Source organism: Eptatretus burgeri, chromosome 3 (assembly GCF_056783735.1).
Source record: "Eptatretus burgeri isolate ZD-2024b chromosome 3, Ebu_testis_v1, whole genome shotgun sequence".
Taxonomy (NCBI): Eukaryota; Metazoa; Chordata; class Myxini; order Myxiniformes; family Myxinidae; genus Eptatretus; species Eptatretus burgeri.
In genome coordinates, this window is record NC_140963.1 from 101205422 (window position 1) to 101225973 (window position 20552).

Consider the following 20552-nt stretch of genomic DNA (forward strand, 5'->3'; position numbering starts at 1 on the left):
TTAAACCACGTGATTCAGGAGGGTGATGGCTAGTGCTGATTAGATTTTGGTCAAAATCGGTCAAAGGTCAAGGTCACAGTGAGGTCAAACATAATTCCGTAAATTCATGTGGAGAAATGGAGTATTTTTGCTTTGCTCGACATTACGAGTTCATTTTAACTTCGATTTTTATTTTGTCTTCGGTTTTTGCGATCGCTTAGGATGCTTAAAACTCAGTCTTTGAAATTCTGGTAAAAATTGGATGTTTTTTTAAGACGTTTTAAGATTGTAGAAAAAATATTTCACGGGTCGTCACGTGGTGCAGTGCACTTGAGCAGAGGTAGTGTTGATCACGTAAAGGTTTTGCGTGTGCGCGCTGACGGTGTTTTCGAGAAAGATGATGTTTAAAAGTCTTTTTTTATCTCAATAAAGGTTATCGTCGCATGCCTGACTCGCTAAGCCGTCGGATTATGTTAAGATTGTTGGTGGATGGCCGAATATTATGGTTTTGTGACTTTGATAAAATAATATAAAATAATTGCGAGGAGAAATGGAGATTTTTGCTTCGGTCAACGTTACAATTTTTGATGGTTTGGTACAGAATCATCGTAGAAACTTCTGATTTGCGTCGCTACCTTCTCTCGAGACAGCTTTTATTAGACAAGGTCAGAGGTCAAGTTGACGATTTCGTAAGTACCAGTCTGTGACTGCTTGTTTTGTTTGGTGGCACGATAACTCGAGAACGGAAGAAGTTACCAATGTCAAATTACACTACGTGGTTCAGGAGGGTGATGGCTAGCACTGATTAGAATTTGGTCAAAATTGGTCAAAGTTCAAGGTCACAGTGAGGTCAAACATCCAAAAAAGTTATAACTCGAACGGAAGAAGCTATCAATGTCAAATTAGACCACGTGATTCAGGAGGGTGATGGCTCGCGCTGATGAGATTTCGGTCAAAATCTGTCAAAGGTCAGGGTCACAGTGAGGTCAAACATCAAAAAAAAATTATAACTCGTGAACGGAAGAAGCTGCCAATGTCAAATTGCACCACGTGATTCAGGAGGGTGATGGCTAGCGCTGATTAGATTTTCGTCAAAATCGGTCAAAGGTCAAGGTCACAGTGAGGTCAAACATTCAATTTTTGATGGTTTGGAACAGAATCATCGTAGAAACTTCTGGTTTGCATTGCTACCTTCTCTGGAGACAGCTTTTATGAGACAAGGTCAGAGGTCAAGTTGATGATTTCATAAGTACCAGTCTATGACTGCTTGTTTGTTTGTGTGTGTGTGTTTCTTTGTTTGTGGGCACGATAACTCGAACAGAAGAAGCTACCAATTTCAAATTACACCACTTGATTCAGGAGGTGATGGCTAGCGCTGATTAGATTATGATCAAAATCGGTCAAAGGTCAAGGTCACAGTGAGGTCAAACATAATTCCGTAAATTCATGTGGAGAAATGGAGTATTTTTTCTTCGGTCGACGTTACGAGTTCGCTTTAACTTCAATTTTAATTTTGTCTTCGGTTTTTGCCATCGCTTAGGACGCTTAACACTTGGTTGTCGAAATTCTGGTAAAAATCGGATGTTTTGGAGACGTTTTAAGATTGTATAAAAAATATATCACTCGCCGCGTCACGGGTCGTCACGTGATGCAGTGCGCTCGAGCAGACGCGTCGTTGACTCGCATATGGTTTTGCGTGTGCGCGCTAACAGTATTTTCGATAAAGATGGTGTTTAATAGTCATTTTTATCCCAATAAAGGTTATCTTCTCATGCCTGACTCACTGAGCCGTTGGATTATGTAAAGATTGTTGGTGGATGGCCGAATATTACGGTTTTGTGACTGATAAAATAATATAAAATAATTGCGTGGAGAAATGGAGATTTTTGCTTCGGTCGACGTTACGATTTTTGATAGTTTCATACAGATTCATCGTATTAACTTCTGGTTTGCATCGCTACCTTCTCTTGAGACAGCTTTTATTAGACAAGGTCAGAGGTCAAGTTGACAATTTCGTAAGCACTTGTCTATGACTGCTTGTTTGTGCGTTTGTGTGTTTGTTTGTAGGCACGATAACTCGAGAACGGAAGAAGCTACCAATGTGAAATTACACCACGTGATTCAGGAGGGTGATGGCTTGTGCTGATTAGATTTTGTTCAAAATCGGTCAAAGGTCAAGGTCACAGTGAGGTCAAACATTCGATTTTTGATGGTTTGGAACAGAATCATTGTAGAAACTTCTGGTTTGTGTCGCTACCTTATCTGGAGACAGCTTTTATTAGACAAGGTCAGAGGTCAAGTTGACGATTTTGTAAGTACCAGTCTATGACTGCTTGTTTGTGTGTGTGTGTGTGTGTGTGTGTGTGTGTGTGTGTGTGTGTGTGTGTGTGTGTGTGTGTGTGTGTGTGTGTGTGTGTGTGTGTGTGTGTGTGTGTGTGTGTGTGTGTGTGTTTGTTTGTTGTCACGATAACTCGAACGGAAGAAGCTACCAATGTCAAATTACACCACTTGATTCAGGAGGTGATGGCTAGCGCTGATTAGATTTTGGTCAAAATCGGTCAAAGGTCAAGGTCACAGTGAGGCCAAACATAATTCCGTAAATTCATGTGGAGAAATGGAGTATTTTTGCTTCGGTCGACGTTATGAGTTTGTTTTAACTTTGATTTTAATTTTGTCTTCGTTTTTTGCGATCGCTTAGGACGCTTAACACTCGGTTGTCGAAATTCTGGTAAAAATCGGATGTTTTGGAGACGTTTTCGGATTGTATAAAAAATATCTCTCGCCGCGTCACGGGTCGTCACGTGGTGCAGCGCGCTCGAGCAGATGCGGCGTTGAGTCACGTAAAGGTTTTCCATGTGCGCGCTGACGGTGTTGTCGATAAAGATGGTGTTTAAAAGTCATTTTTTTTCTCCCAATAAAGGTTATCCTCACATGCCTGACTCGCTAAGCCATCGGATTATGTAAAGATTGTTGGTGGATGGCCGAATATTATGGTTTTGTGAGTTTGATAAAATAATATTAAATAATTGCGTGGAGAAATGGAGATTTTTGCTTCGGTCGACGTTGCGAGTTCGTTTTAACTCGGATTGCAATTCTCTTTTCACTTTTGGTAAATGGTTAAGTATGCTTAATACTCGGTTGTCGAAATTCTGGTAATAATCGGATGTTATATGAGATTTATGTTGGGTGTCGTGTCTGAGGCTGAACTGAAGATTATGCTAATGAGGGGGATTGTAACACGGCATTATGCGCTCGTTTTAAAGTCGATTTCAATCCTGTCTTCAATTTTGGTAACGGTTAAGTATGCTTAACACTCGGTCGTCGAAATTCTCGTAAAAATCGGATGTTTTATGGGAGGTTTGGTGCAGAATCATTGTAGAAACTTCTGGTTTGCGTCGCTACCTTCTCTCGAGACCAGCTTTTCTTAGACAAGGTCAGAGGTCAAGTTGACGATTTCGTAAGTACCAGTCTATGACTGCTTGTTTTATGTTGTTTTTTCTGAAACATTTAATCATTGACTAATGTGACTTTCAGAAGTTCTAATTTGTGTGTTATAAATATTAACTACTGTAATTCAGTCTCAAAGTATCATTCATTATATAACTAATTCAAAATATGGGACATAGTATGCACTACCCACTGTTTTCTGCCCAGTGTGTGCTGGATGAAGTACAGTAAGTACTGTATGCACTGAGTGTCTCTTACCAAGAGTTTGCTGTAATTGTATTTGTTGTTATTTAATGCAAATGTACAATATTTCAGCTTAATTATGTTGCATCGGCTTTCTTGGCTTGCTTTGTGGAACATGAGAAACTTCTGAGTGATTTTTGTCTTCTCAGAATGTTCTTTAGTGTTTGTTGGCTGACAATATGGCTTCACAATTCATTGGAAAGCTTCAAAAAATTTTGAGAACCATCACAATTATTTAAAAACCTACATTGTAATTTCAATTTCCTCAGAAAATGTATTTACAGGTGTAATTTACAGAGTGAGCTTTTCATGAATGTGTCTGAGCTACAAATGTGTGTGCCTCTTGCTTGATAAGCAAATGTAAAATATTTTTCTCCCACGAGGCATGTGTTTAATATTACTTTGTTTAAATTTCTTGGTGGGACGGAGGGGATCGCAAGCTGTACCTTCTAACTGAAGGAAAGCAACTTTTTTCTTTTCTTTTCTTTTCATAGTAGTTTGAAACTTTACCATGTATTTACAACTGTCTGTAAAGATGAAGAAGAGGTTACATTGCATTAAGTACATCCTTCAATAAATGACAAGAACATGATTCAAAGTTAAATTGTACAAAACAGTTGTTATTCAGGACTTTATTTCATTATTTCCATGCTGCAACATCCATGGTTTTGAATTGCATGTTAGGTTTACAAGTCTTTGTTGTTGAAATTTGATCAAACAAATGTTTTGTTCAGGATTCACGAGTTGTTTTCCCCCAAACCAAAATAGCACATGATTCGTGTACGATATTTTGTGTAACATGAAGAAAACACTTTATCACATTAAACAAAGGGGGACAAATGTTCGAAGCGTAACACGTCCTTCACGAAAAGAACAAATAGCAATTAAATATGATGTCATGTTTTTTTTTTTCTTCCAATGAGATTTTGTAAAAATAAGCTGAAGTATTCAACCTTTCTTTACACTAGATATCAAGTCGTACAAGAAACGACTTTCAGAGCATTTTGAACTAGGGTCCGGCGATATATCGATGTAGCGGTTTTATCGACATAATTTTCATATTGATATACTTGTTATGGAATTCTGAATATGCCGGTATACCGAAAAAAACAAACAAGCAGTCATAGACTGGTACTTATGAAATGGTCAACTTGACCTCTGACCTTGTCTTATAAAAGCTGTCTCCAGAGAAGGTAGCAACGCAAACCAGAAGTTTCTACGATGATTCTGTACCAAACCATCAAAAATCGAATGTTTGACCTCACTGTGACCTTGACCTTTGACCGATTTTGACCAAAATCTAATCAGCACTAGCCATCACCGTCCTGAATCACGTGGTGTAATTTGACATTGGTAGCTTTTTCCGTTCTCGAGTTATCGTGCCTACAAACAAACATACACACACAAACACACACTCAAACAAACACACAAACAGATGACTGAAGTCATCAATATACTTACGAAATCTTTATATTTCTTAAGTAAAAATCGATCTGAAAAAAAAAATATCCTGGTACATCATCAACAAATGGAAGAAAGGTGTTTCCAATCTTTAAATACCATACATGATTTAAAAGGCTTAGATGCACTTGGCGTCTCGGCTAAACATGGAACAGGAACAGTGAAATGTATTGTTAGAGTGTTGGTGTGAGCTGAAAAATGAAAAGTGTGCAATGAGTGAATGTGGGACAGTGGGCCCAAGTGTGTGAGTGGAATGAATGTGGTATGCATGGTGCGATGACTGATTGGGGGGAGGAGTGAAACCCACCCAAGGGACCCCGGGGTCAGTTTAATGCTAGTTAAATTTACTAAAAGGAGGCCGTTTTGTTTTTGGTGTCGAGAGAAGGCATGGAACCCGTTTGGAGGGGTGCGGGAGTTCATGGACCGGCTGGGAGCGTGACTGTTGAACGGTGAGTTTTTTAGAGGGCACCCCAGGCACCGGACTAGTCGGCCAGAGTAGGCCAAAGGTCCACGGGACCGGGATAGTGTAGTGGGCACGGGCGACCCTCGGAAAGGGACCCGGAGCGCCAGAATGCCACGTGGGCATGGGAGGGGTCAATGCCAGAGAGGGCAACCCCCCCCCGCATTCATCGGGAGCTGGTAGGCTCGGAGACAGCCTGCGGGCCCGGGGGGTGCTATGGTTAGAGTTCGGCAGAAGGGAAGTTCCTGCTAGTTGAGCTTCGTTGCCCAGACATGAAATTGTGCGAGGGCACGAATGAAAATTTGAGGGCTAAGCCCAAATTTGTAAAGGTCACCAACACAGGCGAGATGGGAATCATGGTTGTTAGAACCTATAGTTTAAAGTGACAGTTGTTTTGGAAAGCCCCGGAGTACTTTAAGGTTAATGAATGCCAGGATAGTTAGGAGATTTACCCCTTCGCTTGTTGTAGGCTGCTGGACTCACTGTGGAGAGGATCGCTGAACTCTGTAGGAGGCCATTCTGAGGCTTTGTTGGGCCTCAAGGCAGGATGCTGGTTCTCCCTTATTCCCCTCCAAAATAGGAATGTAGGAGTTGGGAATAGATTGACATTATAGGTTCGCCGGACAAAGAAGATAAAGGGGGTGAGGGAGAGGAGATTATAGAGAAAAATAAAATAAATAAAAAGGGGCTAAATTTGGTTTTTGTGTTGCAAATTAAGGGAGGTGGGTATGGACAGACAGGCAAAGGCGATAGAGTGGGGGGAGACAGTAGGTTAGGTCCGAGCCCGCCTTTGGAGCGGCCGGCACCACCGCACTCCCTCCAGACTCACATGGAACGAGACCAGAAGCCGGCCAGCTTCACCTGCCGGCCTGTTGTGCTACAGCGGCCTGTTCCTGCCTTGCCATGCCTTGTTGCCTGCCTCTGCCGTAACCCCATGCCTGCTACCCTTCTTGCATTTGCCCCTGTGTTCATGCATCACCATGTGCGCCATGATCTATCTCCAAGTGTGTTTTGCAAGGACTGCCCTGCAGGCAGCTACACCACGGGGACTGCATTGAGCAGTCCGTGCACCGTGCTTGCATCCATCCAGTTCATTTTGTGTTCTTGCATCATCCATCCAGTTCACTTCAGGGAGGAGCCAGGGACTGCATTTGGCAGCCGGCTACCTTCCTGTTCTTGCACAGGGAGCCAGAGACTGCATTTGGGCAGCCTGGCTACCCCCTTCAAATGGCCTGTGGGATGGCATATGGCATGCCGGGTTAGGGTGAGTTGCTTCCAGCAGCTGAAGACTAAGAAAAAAAAGAAGGGACCTGATGAGCAGGCCCTGAAGACATCTGACCATCAGCTGCGGAGCACTCACCCTCACAAACTGTGACTAACTTTGCCATGCCTTCTTCCCCACAGATGCCAGGTCCTGGGCCATGGTTCGGGTAAAATAACAGTTAAGTTAAGGTTGTAAATACGTTGAACCCACCTGCATGTTTGTTTTAGTGCCGACAATATAGTTAAGTCGTCCGTATGAGTCTGTGTGAGTTTGTTTTGTTCGTTACGCAGGGCAGTGGGTTATTTATTTTTTGGACATGTATAAAGAAATGTCGCACTCAGGGATCTGAAGGTAAATTGTACCAGGGGAAAAACTTACACATGCTCGTCACATTACAAATTTGACGACTCGGGATGAGTCTGTAAAAAGGGGAGGGGGTCGTGTTGCGAATCTGGAAATCTATCGTACCCAACATACAGGTCCTTTAGCTTAGTTATATCGGTAAGTACATGTTGCCAGTTTGGGTCCCGACCCTAGTCTAATGGGTAATTAAATGTTCCTGCGCTGTGAAGTTGTTTTAATGGTCAGGTTTTCTTTTCGGTTATTTCTACACCACCGACAACACCACCGACCACACCGCCTCACCTTCACTTCGCTCCCTTCACCTCGCTCTGGCTGACGTCAGGGGTGGGTGGAGCCCTGCAGAGACATGTTACTCAGCTTCCTGTGTCAGGGGCGGGTCCAAGTGATGTCACCACGCCACCTCGCCAATTGGGGGGGTTTGCTGCCCGTTTTGGCAAATGAAAGGAATGACGAGGGCGCATGCGCAGAAGATCGTCCGGTGTGGAGAAGGCGGAGTTCGGGGAGGAGCCACGCGTCAGCCTTCGACCAATCTGCGTGCAGCGGGTGGGGTGACCGCCACTCAGCCAATCCGGGCCCGCGACGGGAGAGGGTGGAGTTGCGACGATGCGACCCCCCCCCACCCCCTTTGAAGCGGGGGGTATAATGATGGGCGCGGGCTGTGCGCGAGCAGCAGTTTGTTCTGTTCTGGGTTGGGGAATTTGTCGTCGTTCCCCTGGTTCGGTTCTGTTAGGTCCTGTAAGGTTCTGTCAGGTTAGGTCCTGTCCTGTTCTCGTTCAGGTTCTTCTTGTGGGACACCAACGGGGCAGCATAAGAAGGCCAGGGAGAAGCAAAAGAGACGAGACTTGAGGAGAAGCGAAGGGAAGGAAGCGAGGAGGAGCATCATCCCGAGCGACACATCTATTTTTAGCTGGGCTTGGTCGTCATCTCCCTGAAGCGCTCGTCTCGGGGGAGCCTGTCTGGCCTGTTCGGCCTCCTCCTCACCCTCCTCCGCCTCCTCTTTCACGTGATCGCGAGCCTGGGTGATCATCTCACCTCGGCTGGGTTCGGTTGCGCTGGACCAGTCCTTCGGTGACCAGAGCCCCCGGAAGGAGGGAAAGTCCAGCCGCGTGCTCGCGGCAAGGTAACCAGCTACCCTCACCCTCAGCCCGACTGTCCTCCGGGCTGGAGGTCCCATTAAAGACCCAGGGGGTCCGTGTGTGTGTGTGTGTGTGTGTGTGTGTGTGTGTGTGTGTGTGTGTGTGTGTGTGTGTGTGTGTGTGTGTGTGTGTGTGTGTGTGTGTGTGTGTGTGTGTGTGTGTGTGTGGGTGTGCGTGTGCGTGTGCGTGTGCGTGTGCGTGTGCGTGTGCGTGTGCGTGTGCGTGTGCGTGTGCGTGTGTGCGTGCGTGCGTGCGTGCGTGCGTGCGTGTCTAGTAAGTAGTAAAATTGTATAAGTGCCTGTGCTGTAAATATAATTGCATCTTTGATATTCGGTGTAGCTCTGTCTTTTGTGTTCCCGAGGCCCCCATTGCTTTATTATAAATAAACCCCATTTGTTAAATGTCCTCAGCTCGTCCGTGTCCATTTCTGCCATTGACTGAGCGTGTCGCGCGTGTTGGAAACTAGCAAGGCCGTTGTGCCACCGTAACGGGATAATTCGGTCCGACGGTTCTCGGCGATCAAAACCGCTCGGGATTGCACACGGAACGAGCTTGCCAAGCGGCTTGGTTTTGTACGAGTTCCGTTGAGGGTGAAATTCCCTGGTAGTTGGACCACGTGGGTACTTAGGTAAATTGAAGTTGGCAATCGACCCTACCCCACGTGGTCTACCCATTTGCGGATTTCGGTCAAAAAGGGGCCCGTCTTCTCCGGACTTTTCTGGAGAAGTACGATCTGAATTCTGGGCGATCGGTCAAGTCGACTTGCGGCTTCGTCTCGCGGTCGTGCTCATGGTCGACGCACCGGCACCGTAACAGTATGACGTCAAGGCATAACAGGAAGTCAGTACAGTGTGTATTAACTTTTATACCTCAGCATCCGAGCAACCGTACAAGCAATCGTGTTTTTCTTTGCACTCGTGGCTGCTTTTAAAACTCCAAACTCAGGGTGCAAATGTGTGTATGTGTGCGTGTACGTGCGCTTGTGGTGGGGTAACAAAGGCTATGTGGCCATCGGGTTTGTTGGGGGTGGGGACAGCATAAATTCTCGATGTAAATGTGTACCGTGTAATGACACCTGCTGGTGGTGGCAACAGGTATTACAATTTCCTATTTTACCTGGGCAACGTTGAGGTTAAAGCGCTCTTTGCACGGGTAAATTTGTCCTTCATTTCTGCCAACATTTCTAGTGGGAAGGGACATCAGGACAACCGAGGAGCAAAGGGAAGGGGTGGGGAAGGAGGGTTTAAAGTGCTCTATGCATGGTTAAAGTTGTTTTCCTTTCCTTCTCCTCACCCAAAATTTTTGGAAAACATGATGAACAATTGGTCCGTCAGGGAAGCGACGCGTGCGTGCGTGCGCGCGTGCGCGTGTGTGCGCGTGTGTGCGCGCGTGCGCGTGTGTGCGCGCGTGCGCGTGTGTGCGTGCGTGCGCGCGTGTGTGCGTGCGTGCGCGCGTGTGTGCGTGCGTGCGCGCGTGTGTGCGTGCGTGCGCGCGTGTGTGCGTGCGTGCGCGCGTGTGTGCGTGCGCGTGCGTGCGTGCGTGCGCGCGCGTGTGTGTGCGTGCGTGTGTGCGTGCGCGCGCGTGCGTGCGCTCTATAACTCCAAAACCATCAAACATAGCAGCCTGAAACTTTGCATGCATACAAAAGGAAGTGCAAGAGTGAAAATTGTGTGTTTGTGTTAATTACAACACCCCTTTGGAAGAGGATCTGGTTCGATTCCCGGTCTGGGTGCATAATTTTTCCACATATTCATGTGCTTGTTTCCTGTTCATTTATAATGCTCCCTGTGGTGAATAGTGGACATGGAATTGTCCCCTATGGTGGGAAGACCCTCATAGAAAGGCCCTTGCTGCTCGTATGATTGGCAGTGAGTGTCCTTGAAGCAGTGGGGTAAAGAGAGTGGCATATCTCGACGTGGGAGAATTGCATGCTCAGCCGGTGAGTTTCCAAGATAGCTCAGCTCAGATGGCAGAGCAATGGTATGGTTCACCAGAGGACCTGCGTTCGATTCCCGGTCTGGGCGCGTAATTTTTCTACATATGCATATATTTAAATATTTGTTGAAACTGAACCGTGAGGTGGATATGTGGTCGAATGTTCCACCTGAATGATCACAATTTTAGCAACGGATTGTCCTCAGAGACTGTATTTCACACTCCAGGAAAGTCAAACAGATCTTTGCTTCGGTTTTTGGCATACAGAAATGTCGAACAAGAATTTTCGCTGCAGCGGGTTCATCATGCTCTTAGAATGGGTCTGAGTGATTGTACCCACAACGTACCGCTGGAGTTTTACAACCTTGATGTCGAGGTTTGCCATTGGTTCACAACAGCCGTGGACAGGCTCATGCCATGGTTTTAATGGCAATTAACAAACTTCATATCAGGCCAACACAGATGAGGAGAACAGGCTTAATAAATAATTAATAAAAGGGACTGGCAGCCAGGAAAGAGAGAAAACACATAGTTCAGTAATTATTCTGCACGGTTTATAATACTTTCGCACCCACAATATCTCGATCAGCTTATCGTGTTGTCTTATCCAATCGCACTACAGATAGTTCAGACGGGGAGAAGGACAAGACCAGAAACAAGAAGAACCTTCTCCCCGTGCTATGCTCGAGTGAGGTTTATAGGAGCTTGGGTGAGGGAAAGCGAGTGCAAGGTGGTGCGCTTTTTTGTGGGAAGGAGACATGCCTGGCGGTCCGCACCTCGGTTTTGTCATTTTTCCTGGACGTACTCGTGCCACTTACCTGAGCTGCCGCCACTCGCCCCGCCGCACTTCAACTCGACGCACTCTCGCATATGACTGTATGAACGCTCCTCGGATAGGATCCACTTGACACGTAAAACTGGGTCAACAGTTCATTACAATGACGATAAAGCACATAGCTTACAAAGTAATGATTTGAGGGGTTGAGAAGGAGAGGGGAGGAAAGTGGGGGCTTAGTCACATGTGGGGGTGGGGAGCACGATTATCATCTCCTTCACGGACTTTGACACGTGTCCTCGGATTTTCATACAGATACCTTATGCGATGCCAAGCACTTATGCTAAACATGGATGAATGGCATAACTTTGCTATATTACTCCCATTACCTCCTTTCACATTCTCACAACAGTACTCTGATTCTGATGTCGTTTCCTTGTCTGCCTTTGAACAAAGTGCAGTTGATTGTTGCCAAGCAGTTCAAACTTTTCCTTGTCTGTAAGGGGCACTTCCAGTGTTTGATTATCTTACTGTTTAATTTCTGATTCTGATTTCTGCCTTTTCATTTCGTTGCCTCTCAGCCTAGTTTTTTGGGCAGCATCCATTCAAACCACTTTGTGCAAATGTGCATTTTACGATGCACGAAGAAAAGTTAACACACATCATTTCAGCTCGGCCATTCAGAACATCTCTGCTGGATCGTCATCTCATTGTTCGCAAGTAGAGGTAATAGCTCTGTCATTGACAAGTAGAGAACATACCATGAGGTTCTTAACATCACTTTTGGAGAGTTTGGTCTTTCTTCAATTTGACTGCCTATTTTGTCCACAGTAGCAGTTGCATGTGTCCTCAGCTCCTGCTGAACCATTAAGTCGATCTGCCACATTCACTAGCTCAGATTTTCATTTCTATATGCTTGTCATGTGATATTTCCTTTCCATGAGGGCAAGGGGAAGACACATGGGGTGAACAAGATTGATACAGCTCGCCACAAACTCTCAAGCTGGAAACCTCGAAAGAGGTGGGCTTGGTGAGAGCTAATGGCAGGTGGTGGGGATGGGAGGGGTGGGGATGTGAGGGGTGGTGGTGGTGGTGGGGGGGTGATGGTAGGGGGTAGAAAATATCATGTTGTAGATGGGGGATGACTTGAGATGGTGGTCAACATCTGTCATGATGCATATGCTAATCATCATCAAGAATGAAGGTGATCTATAAATGTTGCCTCGACTTCATCTTGGTCTGTGCTGTACAGGGAGGGGTGTACATTCTACTGTTGGCTAACAATTATTTTCAATCAATGATTGTCTCGGTTTTGATGAAGAGTCGGCATCTCCATCTGGCCATTTAATCACATAGCCTCCAGAGATAGAGGCCGTGTTTCTTTCCAAAGACCATCGGTTGCAGCTCGGCCAGCTCAAGCAAAGGGAATTTGTCTGCATGTTTTGCAGCCTGCTACTGAGATAAGAGTCATAGACAGATCAGCAAGAACACTGGAATTTTTTTCATTACTTTGTCGTTGTCTTATCAAAGCATAGAATTGAGCCCCTGAGAAGTAAACCAGCCTCTCCCACCAACATTCAGGGCCAAATAGAGTTAAGTGCACGAAAGTGATTTTTCAAGGTCGGTATGCCCTTGGATTTTATGGCAGTTTTCAACAAGACGTTTGAGGCTGAAACTGATTTTTGTTAAATGGGAGTTGGATGAGATTCAAATGTAAACCTGAACTTTGAAACCCTTTTTTCTCGGAACTTGTATCATGTTGTATAGCCCCGTTTCCTTCTCATTGGCTCGAGAGCCAGTTCCCCTTGATTCTTGTGGATAAATCATAAGGCAAGTTTCCATTTTGTTTCACATTAAACTTGCAATCGTACAAGTATTGAGTGTCTGTAATGAAATAATGCTATTTGATTGGCTGAGAAGCGAGTGACTTGCCATTACACAAGTAAACCTGAGTGATACATGGGCCGAACGATGCTTGCTTTTCTTATCTGTCTCTATCTGTCTCCGTCTGTCTCACTCTCTCACTCACACACTGTTTCGTGAATGACAAATCCATGTACAAGGAAGAAACAAAATTTTTCTCTGAAAAAAAAAATAATAATCACAAACGTAACTTTTTCTCGTGGCATTGGGAAAAATTACCCTCCCCTGGAATGAATGTCATCCTTGTGCATAAAAATAGAATAAAATCTATGCTGGGTTTTGCTTCCTGGTCAGGGTGGGAAGAGAAAACCTTTTTGATCTCCCTTTTGTTTGGTGTCCATGTTTTATGAGATGGCATGAAATGTAAATATTTTGGATTTGAGGGAGGGTGCTCCCGAAACTGGGCAGACAATGCTCAGTGTTTGTGTTTCTTTGCACTCAGGTGAAAAAAGCTTTCTTTGCACTCGTGGCAAATGGGGTTCGTGCAGCTCCTCTGTGGGACAGTAAACGACAGGCTTTTGTAGGTGAGTATCTAAACAACATCCCTTCCACATATGTGGTCTCAATGGCAGATTGAGCTTTCATTTTGTACTGTTTACTCTTGCTCAGCAAACAGCTTGTTTGGCTCTAATCCTGCTGTGAGCTTGAATATTAATCAAAAGCCTGTCTTGCAATGTTGCAAAAAAAACAAAAAGAGCGGTGTAATTCTGCCCTGCAAGTTGGCAGGGTAGCTTGGAAGTACTCGCCCTCACCTCTGAGCTGTTTAGCCTGAGTTTGAATCTTGACCCAGCTCGAAGCTTTTACCCTGGTGTTTCACATATCGGGTGATGAGTCGCTGTGTTTGCTGTCCATCATTAGGATGTGCCAGAGGACTCGTCTGTCAGCTCTGGTCTTCGGTTAACAAAGATCTTAGTGTCCTTCACCAAGATGACCCGTGTTATTGCAGCCATCCTGGCCAAATTACGAATCCCTGTCTAAACTGCTGGAACTCGGTGTTCTGGTCTTTTTGGGGAATTTCTGATATAAAGTTCCACTGCTTGCTATCTTGGTGCGGTTGCTGTCTGGGGAACAGCTTCTGTACTGTGAAATAAGCTAATTCACCAGGTGGCTCGCATGCTTAATGTGAACAACCATCTTCGAAGCAGTAGGGCAACCAATTCATTCTGTGCCAATTGCAATTATTTTTCAAACCTAAAAGTACTGGCAGGCTCTCATCACAATCACAGTGAGTAATCAAATTTATTTGTAATATTTTGATTATAGTTCATTCTGTTTAGTAAGAGGGGCATCGATTTGAAACCCAGGATTTTTGTATTTGATCCCAAGTGACTAGAATTGGTTGGGGCATTCATCACTTGAGAAAAAAACAAAAAACGAGTTACCTTACAAGCACCTTCAATGGGGTGTGTACTGGTTGTGTGGGTGTGTATAGAGGTCAATAGATGTTTGGGTCAGGCCTGGTGAGTTATGGATTCACTGGATCATGGGGTGTCGCATCGACGGTACCTGTGCAGGACGACGAACGTCCGAGTCTTTAAGTCCTTTTTGCTTCCAGTCTTGCTCTATGGATGTGAGACTTGGACACTGACCAAGGATCCCAGACAGAGACTTAACTCCTTCGGTACCAGATCTCTTCGGAGAATCCTTGGCTATTGCTGGTCAGACTTTGTGTCCAACGAGCGGTTGCTGAGAGAAACAGAGGAGATGTTTTACCTGTATAGTCCATGAGCATCAGCTGCGGCAGTATGAACATGTAGCTCGTTTTCCTGACACTGATCCTGCTCACCAGATTCTCTCAGCGAGGGAGCCTCATGAGTGGAGGACATCAACAGGCTGACCACGTGCCTTGTGGTTGCAGCAGGTTGATCGGCCTCTCAAGGAGATGGGGGTAGTCCAGGCATCAGCCTGGGGGATGGCCAGGCAGAGGGCTCTGAAGTGGATGCGGCGACATGCTTCCTTGGCGCATGCTCCCATACCTGGTCTGATCTGACCTTCAACACAGGAAGAGGTCATGAAGCCCATCAAAGCCTGTGCTAGTATTGCCAACTTATGGTTCTTTGTCCGTGCTCTGTCCTTTTTAAAATTTGAGCATCAAGCAAGAAAGCAACACTTACTTTTATTAAAATCTGTGGTATGACTCGGCTGGGGCTCGAACCGCCGATCTCTCACTCAAAGTGGATGCACTAACTATTACGCCACTGAGTCAGGTTAAATTGTCGGTCTTGGATGTTTCTTACCCATGGAAACAATCCTGGACAAGCTACCACTCCATCGCCAGATGTGGAAATTTCCACCATGTGCAGCCATCGGAGTTGAACCCACACCAATGAGGGAAATTTTACAAGTCGCTACCTTTTCCACTACCAAACGGCTCCATAATGATTGTCATTGCCAATTTTGGAGCCATTAATCTGCATAGTCATGGATACTTGAACCCTACCTCCCTCCCCCCCCCCCACCCATTCCCCTCACCCACCACCCCTGCATTTTAAACATATTCAATTGTTCTGAAGTGGTATGCAATGCAAGTAACACCATTTGCTGAAACAAGGTGTTTAACTGTCTTTTGTTCCAGGAATGCTTACGATAACAGACTTCATCAACATTTTGCACAGATATTACAAATCGCCTCTGGTACCTCATCTTCCGCTTTTCACTTGAACAACTTTATATTCGTATTTTTCTGAATCAAAAAGGTTTTTTGTTTTATTTTTTTTTAATTATTTTTATTTTTTTCTCTGACAGGTACAAATCTATGAGTTGGAAGAACACAAGATAGAGACTTGGAGAGGTACTTGTTTGCGGCATGTGTACCCTTGTTTATTGTGGTTTGGTTTGATGCAACCAATTCTACTGATCAATTCTTCACCATTTTGCTGTTTCGTCCAGATTCTATATCGAACTTGTTCTAATTCCTTTTGATGGTTTGTGTTTCTAAATGACGTTTTAAATTTACTGTTACTGAAGAGGAATTTCCCTTGATGTGGGGCAATAAATATAAATTTAATTATTATTTGTTTAATTAATTGTTTTATTATTATTGTAATTATTAATTGATCGGTTTCCATAGTATTTGAAACAAACCTGTTTTTTTTTGAGCACTTCCTCCATTGGATGTTCGGCTTTCTCATTTTGTAAAGTAGATAACCGATTATATTTTAACCAATTTAATGCTGAATGTCCTCGTTTTGTGTCGTCATTGTTCATTTAAATTTTGGGGATATTGGGGGGCATTTGTCTTATGGATAACTGGATAAGCCACTCATGCTATGTATATACTTCACTTGCATTCCAAACACTTATTTATAACTTATGGTTAGGTTTGTACAATTCTGGGCAATTGGTAGTCTGAGTTTATAGTTGGGAGACTTTGTATTCATAAAAATTGAGATGCGAAGAGTTGGAAACCATGAACACAACTAACTCGAAGTTATATTGAAAAAATAGTCTCAAAGTCCAATGTTTAATCCACAGTGGCTTTCATCATAGGCCTGCAATTTGCTGACTTAGGCAATGAACTACCAGAACAGGTTACCATTTTCATCATTGCCTTTGTAGTTTGTGCTGAATGGAATTTGGTGCTGTTGAGGGGAGTGGGGGGAGGGGGGTGGGTATTCGCAGAGGGAAATTATCAGTCTTATCTCTGCACATGTGAGCACACCAACACACACCCTTCTCCCCCTCACTCTTACCGACCAAATACTTTATTTTACATTTTATCTCCCTCTCCCCTTCTGTTCACAACTTCTGACACTATCCAGTTCTCAACTGTAGATTATATTAGTACGGGTTCCTTTGCAAGGAACTTCAATGTAGGAGGCTATTCGGCCCATAAAAGGCTGTGCCAATGGTTTCCAACGTATGATTGTCCATTCCCTATCCTTTTTATATGCCGAGCGTCAAGCAAGGAAGCAGTACGTACCATTTTTCTGTCTCCACTGACGAAGTCGCCGGAGGCGTTATGTTTTTGTGTCGTCCGTACATATGTACGGACATGTTTACGTCCGTGCTAATTTTCTCTGTTTTATCTGCAAACTCATGTCGGATTGACACAAAATTTTCACTATAAGTACGATTACTCATGGAGAATGTTTTCATGATAATTATGATGTCAAAGATCAAGTGGTGTGGCAGCCATGTTAGACAAAAGGAAAAACTTTGGACCTCTGTATCTCTGAAAGTGCTCCATGGAAAAAAATAGAAACTTGGTGCATGTCAAGTACTCCCTATGGGAAAGAAGATGTTTTTTGTTTGTTTGTTTTTTTTATGATGTCAAAGGTGGCTACATTGTGCCGTCATAATTGCTATGTTGAATGCTTTAACGGAGCAGTCTGAAAATTTTTGAGGGTCATCTGGGGCAAAATTGTATGAGGGGAAAAAAATTTGATGACGTCATGTTGTTCGTCAGCCATTTTACAAATTTTTTTTTGACATAACCTTCAAAAATTATCATCTCCGAAACAGCTGAACAGATTGAGGTAAAACTATCCATGAGGAACTAAAGGTTCTCCTCCTATGACATCATCGGTCACATGGTTTGGTAGCTATGTTGTTTTTTTTTTTGTTTGTTTTAAAGACTAAACCTTGAAATATCTTCTTCTCCATAATGGCTTGACAGATTAAGGGGAAACTTCACCCACATGTTCCCCAAGCCTTGGGGATACCAGCGTGTTCACGACTAATTAATAGGTCACATGGTCTGGCAGCCATATTGGATTTAACGAAAAAAAAAATTAAGTTTCTCTTGAACTGCTTCATCAATTGACGTGAAATTTCACAATTATGATCGAGTAGTCTTGGGGAATATATGTTTTAATTTTCAACCTGATTGGACGCATGGTCTGACAGCCAAAATTATTTAATATTTTAAATCTGGTTCAGGGATTTAAATCAAATTTGGTGCAAGTATGTATAATGATGTAATAATGATGGTGGAGGCATATCTGGTGACATCACGACATTAAAGAGTGCCCTTCCAGTTTTTGTTGCTATTACTCAGCCGGTTTTTGAACCATCCACCTCCCAGACTCAGAGCGGACGTTCCGACCATTGCACCGCCGACTCGGTCTGTTCAGGATTGGTCTGTATGTCTTGGCTTTTGGGGGTTTTTTTTCATCCCCTGCAAGTAAATGAAACTCTGCTGAGGTATGTTTATGAGGCTTGGTTGTGTTGTGAATAGAAACAGCAATACATACATGTCATTACATAATTACTGGGTATATCAATGGTATAAGATCTCATTGGGGTTAAGAAATAGTCCAGATGTAATAAGACCAAGTGACTACCTTGTACACCTTGTAAAGCAGTGATTAGAATAGATGGTCCTTGCAGGCATGTTTTGCCATACCTCCCCCTCCTCCTCTCCCCCCAGCAGGGTATTTAAGAAAGGAGCACAAACTGCCTATCTAATTATTGATGAAGGCCATTCTTTGTCTGAAATGATGGATGGACTGAACCGTTACTTTTTATCAGTCTCAAGTTGGTTCTGCCCCTGTATTATATATTTTTGCAGAGCTCATTGTTTTTAGTGTAGTCGATAGTAGAAAAATCGTGCAAATTATGATACAAGCATCAGATTTGGCATTTCTGTTCTGCAGGGCTTTCTGATCAAATCTGCCTGATTGGCCATTTGAAAATCCAAATTTTTAAAAATTTGGATTTTCAAATGGCCAATCAGGCAGATTTGATTAGAATTCCCTGGAGAACAAATGTTCCAAATTTGATGCTTGTATCATCATTTGCACGATTCCTCTCAAAAATTGCTGTTATCTGCCCCACTATTTGTCTGGATTCTCGGTTTGCATCTTTTTTGCCTTTGAAAAAAAAATCAAAGGAGGGTGGTTGGTTATGAAGTTGACTGAATAATTTTCCTCTCATAAACAAACTTCTTCATATTGCCATTATTCATGTCCCTCCACCATTCCATTTAGAACTTTATCTCCAGGATTCGTTCAAGCCTCTTGTGAACATATCGCCTGATGCGAGGTGAGAGCTTGGCCTTTTCAGAATGAGGGCCTCCTATTAGATTTTTTTCAAAAACTTGCCTGTTATCATTTTTTAATTTTTTATTTTTTACTATTCACTCTCCTTGTACATCATCCCGCTTGTTTTGCAGTCTATACGACGCGGTGTACTCACTCCTAAGAAACAAGATCCACCGACTGCCCGTGGTGGACCCATCGACTGGGAATGCCCTATACATCCTCACACACAAGCGTGTATTGCGGTTCCTGCAGCTCTTTGTAAGGATGTTGTGCTTTTAAAAGGATTAATTTTGAGGTGGTGGTTAAAGGGGCTGTCACACCTAACTAAACACCATCCAACAGAAATCCTTTTGAAAAATACATTTTCAAATTTTATGCTTCATGTCCATTATTACGGGGAATTACCCATACGTTATGGGCAAGTTTTGTATACGTTAAGAGCACGCTGGCATACGTCGTAGTACGCCGAGCTCGTCGACAAAATTTTTCGACGTATGCCGGCGTATGACTCGCACGTTCTGCATACGCTGGCCATAAATTATAGGCACGTTATGCGATCGTTGACACACGTCGACACACGTTACTTGTAAGTTACTCATAAGTCGAAACGCGTCGAGGTAATGTTTAGCGTACCCGAAACTTATTTCTAACCTATGAGTAACGTATCTCCAATGCACATTGATGTATGTAGACGTATTTGATTGACGTCTTTCGGATGACTACAGAACTTACTGAACGTGTTTCTAACTTACAGCTACCGTATAATGGCGTATTGGCAGCGTTTAGGGGAATTGGTATATGAAAATGGGCTTCACAGGAGGAACCCGTCAGTGTTTCAGAATCAATGTTGAGTAGATGTCCATGTCAGTAGTAGTAGTAGTAGCGGCAGTAGTAGCAGTAGTAGGTCCATGTCAGTAGTAGTAGGTGAGTGTGATGTCCATGTCACGTTCACCTACTACTACTACGACTACTACTACTGACCCTATTGACATGGAGTCTGAAACACTGACGGGTTCCTCCTGTGAAGCCCATTTTTATCTACCAATTCCCCTAAACGCTGCCAATACGCCATTATACGGTAGCTGTAAGTTAGAAACACATTCAGTAAGTTATGTGGTCGTCCAGAAGACGTCAATCAAATACGTCTACGTACGTCAATATGCGTTGGAGATACGTTACACAAAGGTTCAAAGCACATTACTGTAGGATTAACTATTCACCGAGGTCATTGAATACTTGAAAAATGCTAAATGGTGAAAAACCCTTTGTATATAACTTTTGCATCCAAAATGTCTACCTTGTGTAGTGTCGGCCGTGTCGGCCAATCGCTCAAGATGCACCGAGCCAAATTGAGAGCCTATGTGCACGTTTTCCTAGCTTAATTTCGTGTGTTTGGGGTCAATCGGGTGCCATGCTGGGGTCGATAGAGCAACCAAAAATGGCTACTACAGCGGTTTGTTATGCCCATTGGGTAAAAGTTTTAAATGGATGCCAATCATGCTGCCAAATCTGTCCTTCAGAGGACTGATAAAACAAAACGGTTTTACTGATCGTGCTCACTCAAATAACTCAAAGGAGACCC

The 20552-nt window shown here is 43.9% G+C and overlaps 1 protein-coding gene across 5 annotated transcripts in view; it reads left to right on the forward strand.

Moving 5' to 3' along the window:
- LOC147030540 (5'-AMP-activated protein kinase subunit gamma-1-like) overlaps positions 1–20552 on the forward strand; it is a 202971-nt gene that overhangs the window by 157492 nt on the left and 24927 nt on the right. For all 5 annotated transcript variants that reach the window (XM_085874693.1, XM_085874696.1, XM_085874695.1 and 2 more), the window contains 5 exons: positions 13429–13510; positions 15562–15620; positions 15732–15777; positions 18917–18971; positions 19102–19228. In XM_085874693.1, coding sequence (XP_085730819.1) covers positions 13429–13510; positions 15562–15620; positions 15732–15777; positions 18917–18971; positions 19102–19228 — 369 coding nt within the window. The remainder of the gene's footprint in view (positions 1–13428; positions 13511–15561; positions 15621–15731; positions 15778–18916; positions 18972–19101; positions 19229–20552) is intronic.